Genomic DNA, 4,094 nt, shown 5'->3' on the forward strand with positions numbered 1-4,094 from the left:
TATATGTATATATATATTTTTTTATATATATATATATATAAAAATATATATATATACACGACACATGTAAGAATCATACATGACACACACACACACACACACACTTTACATACACATTCACGTACACTGGAAACCAGCCCTTCCTTCCTTCTCCGTCGCTCCTCCCCGCTTCCTCCTATTCATCACGCTCTCTCGCTTCCTCTTCCCACTTCAATACGCCTGTACACATCTCTCTCTCTCTCTCTCTCTCTTTCCGCTCCGCTCCTCTCCCTCCAAACGCTGACAGCTTGGTCGATTCACGAATCCGCCGGGGCCAGACAGCTCTCGTGGTGGCCCTTTCCCGGGCCTCTTCATAAAATAAGGCCAAAAGGTTACGTTCCCCGCGAAAATTCCGTCCCCCTTCCCCTCCACGCCCTTCGCCAATCCTCCTCCCTCCCCGCCCGCCCGCCCGCCCGCCTCTCCCTGTCTTGCCCGTCCTAGTTATGTTTTTATTGTTGTTCGCTCCGTTTGTGCGCCTCTTGTTGACGACGAAAGGAGGACGACGTCGGCAACAGACATCGTCGTCGTCGTCGTCGAAGTAATGACGACGACGACGACGATGACGATCGGCCGACGGAAACGCGCGCCGCCGCCGCCGCCGCCGTCATACGGCGCTTCGTAAACAATAGGCGGCGAACGCGCGGAAATTCTCTCCTCCGCGCCTTCATTCGCGCGTGTTTTCTCTCGGGGGGCTCTCTCTCTCTCGAGGAGAGACCCTTGAATGAACGCGCGCGCGCGCGCGCGCGTGACTCCTGTCCTCTCCTCCTCGTCGACATACACGAATTCCCGCCGGGTGCGTTGGGCCGAAGGGCGGGGGGGGGGACTCAATGAAATTCGATATCGCGCTCGAATCGCGCGCGCGATATTGTGTTGTGTATTCGCGGTTGCATCGCAGCGTAATCGCGTCTCAATTATCAACTGTACCACCGTCTGTACCGCCGATCGCCGTTCGGCGGAGCGTTCGATCCTCTCTCACACTAAAAATCTCACAACTGCCCCCCCCGCCCCCCCCACAAAACGAATCGCCAAACGGAGGGTAACATGCGTTAAAGTTGCATTGATAAACACACGAATTTCTGGTTCTGCGTAAACTGGGTGGTACAAATAAATACACGTAAAGTGGACGAGATCCTGTAAAGTGTTTAGCGCGATTATTACAATTATTATTCGAGATCGACATTTTCGATCGGCGTAGTTCTTAATTTCGTTCGCCCGCGCAGAGCGTTTTACGATATTTGTTATACTTTATCGCTTGCCCACTTTGATTTGATTTTCCACCCGCCCGCCTGATCTGATTCTGTTTTTGTCCTTACTTGCCTTTGTTTGTTTGTTTCTCACACACAGGTCTGGCATCAGTACATATATTGCACATTTATTTTCTATTTATTTTGAGACTTGCTTAGAGAGAAAGCGAGCGAGCGAGAGGGAGAGCGAGATTGAGAGAGAGAGAGAGAGAGAGGGAGGGAGGGAGAGAGAGAGAGAGAGAAAGATGAGGGCATTCGAGGGCGCAGACTGGCCTACGAGCGTAGCGGCGTTGTCGCACGGGGAAGACGTAGTAATGAATTTGTTTATATTTTTTGTATTTGCCGATGATGGTCCTCCCGTCGATGGTCGTTGCGCTGGACCAGTTGGAGTATACAACAACAACAACAACAACAACACCAGCTGCTGGTGGTCGACTCGGTCGCGCAGCAGCAGCAGCAACAGCAGCAAAATCAGATCGTCGCGCCGAATCAGGCTTCGGCTTCGTCGTCGTCGTCGTCGTCGGGAGGTGATTTGCCGCAACAGTGCCGCAAAATGACTGACCAGCGTGAGCAGCAGCAGCAGCAGCAGCAGCAACAACAGCCGCAGTCCCAGTTTCAGCAGCAGCAACAGCAGATCAAAGGCAATGACGAGCCGAGAACGAACCTGATCATCAATTACCTTCCGCAAAACATGAACGAGAAGGAGCTGTACAGTCTATTCGTCACGATCGGTCCGGTTGAGTCCTGTCGAGTCATGAAGGACTACAAGGCAAGGCTATATATATTTCCTGTATATATATATAAATAACAAGTAATTTGAATTATGGCCAATAAACGAGCAAATATTTAGATGTAGATATAAGTTCATATATTTTCAATCGTACGAAAATTCTTGACGAGACGTTTCGACCTAACTTGATCCTCTTCAGTCGTCATCTTTTACTACATTATATAAACTTAACGTTAAAACATGTGTTAAAACTTTAACGTTAAGTTTATATAATGTAGTAAAAGACGACTGAAGAGGACTTAAGAATTTTTGTATGATTGAAAATATGTGAATTTATATCTACATCTAAATATTTGCTCGTTCATTGGCCATAATTCAAATTACTTGTTATCGATTAAATACGAGAATAAATAATCTTATCAAATTTATATGTCTATATATCTGTAAAATTCAATACAAATGGCTTTTATCTCAAACTAATTTTACGTTTCACCTTTCAGACTGGCTATAGCTACGGCTTTGGCTTTGTCAACTACGCGAAAGCTGAGGACGCAGCGACGGCGATAAGCACATTGAACGGTCTTCAGGTGCAAAATAAACGTCTGAAGGTCTCGTTCGCTCGGCCATCTGGAGAAGAAATTAAGGAAACGAATCTTTATGTTACGAATTTACCGAGGTAATTATTTTTGTTTTCTCATTTGGATTTTTTTTTCGTTTTCCAATAAACGCAACGATTATCCAATTTATTTCATCTAGTCACATTTCTTCAAATACACACACTGAGAACAAAAATTGATTGTACGAACTAAATTTGTAATAGTTGTTTGATCCAATGGTTGATTCAACAATTCTTTAGTTGCACAAAGAAAAGTATAGTTCATTCATGTTCGACCATCAAAATTTTTTAATCAAGAATTAACTAAACCAACTCAATTAAATTATATATTAATATTTTGTCCGAAATACTGGTAGTATTTATTTGTATTTGCGTGCTATTTAGTTATCCAAGTAATATATTTGTTCAAATTCCAAATATTAAACTGCACTAAACGGTGAGAATAATAAGTAGTGTGTATTTTTAATCGAACGGTTGAGTTAAATACGATAAATTTTTGTTGAATAAATAGTTTAGTTAAAAAATAGTATTTTGTTTACAATAGTAACAAATTATTTTGCGCCATCGTAGTAACGTTTAGTTGATCGTATCGGACTAAATATTCTGGTAAGATGAGACAAATTTTGCGTTTTTCAACAAATTTTTTTTCTCAGTGCATATATACATTTTTTATCTTTATTTCTTACATTCTTTTATTCCTCGTTTCGGTTACAGTAGAATAATATTTCACCGCAAATCCAAGTGTATGTACTGTAGTCACTTTTTACGCATTTATACGCGTGCTATATTTTTACATTTTATCTGTGTTTTACACAGTTACATGCGTATTTTTACACGCTTAATTTTACAATGTGTAAGCGTGTAAAAAAAATATGCATTTAACTGTGTAAAACATAGATAAAATGTGTAATAAAAATGTAACACGTATAAAGTATATAACACGCGTAAAAAATAACGATAGATTTACACACTTGAATTTGCAGTGTGTTGTATATTTGAGGTAGTAAAAATATTGAACCCGTTTTCTGCTCCACGAGCAGATTTTTTAAATCGCCAAGTCTTTATCCAGCACCCTTCCTCCCCTCGATTGCTCTTTATAACATGGAAAATACTGAAAGACGTCATTTTATACTTGCAGAAATATAACGGAAAGCCAAATCGACGAGCTTTTCAGTAAATTTGGCAACATTGTGCAGAAGAACATATTGAGGGATAAGCTGACCGGTTTACCAAGAGGAGTGGCGTTTGTTAGGTGAGTCGCCACTACAATTAGACTCGACAGTTAATCTTGATTTTTCCCGCGCCCTTTAAATATTGATAAAAAGCGAGCACCGTATTTATACATGCCGCCAGGCGACGCGCGAGGGACGGTATTAACTCCCGAGTGGTTTAACACAAATATCAATTTATGACACTTGCACATTTTCGTCGGGTATAAATAACGCCGTCGCGCTGGTGTATTGAA

General features: G+C 42.1%; 1 protein-coding gene across 3 annotated transcripts in view; it reads left to right on the forward strand.

The window, feature by feature from the left end:
* LOC105456656 (sex-lethal homolog) overlaps positions 1–3,885 on the forward strand; it is a 16,053-nt gene extending 12,168 nt beyond the window's left edge. For all 3 annotated transcript variants that reach the window (XM_011700857.1, XM_011700859.1, XM_011700858.1), the window contains exons 2-4: positions 1,668–2,052; positions 2,514–2,689; positions 3,768–3,885. In XM_011700857.1, coding sequence (XP_011699159.1) covers positions 1,668–2,052; positions 2,514–2,689; positions 3,768–3,885 — 679 coding nt within the window. The remainder of the gene's footprint in view (positions 1–1,667; positions 2,053–2,513; positions 2,690–3,767) is intronic.
* The last annotated feature ends 209 nt before the right edge of the window (positions 3,886–4,094 follow it).

This window comes from Wasmannia auropunctata, unplaced genomic scaffold, assembly GCF_000956235.1.
Source record: "Wasmannia auropunctata unplaced genomic scaffold, wasmannia.A_1.0 LD335596.1, whole genome shotgun sequence".
NCBI lineage: Eukaryota > Metazoa > Arthropoda > Insecta > Hymenoptera > Formicidae > Wasmannia > Wasmannia auropunctata.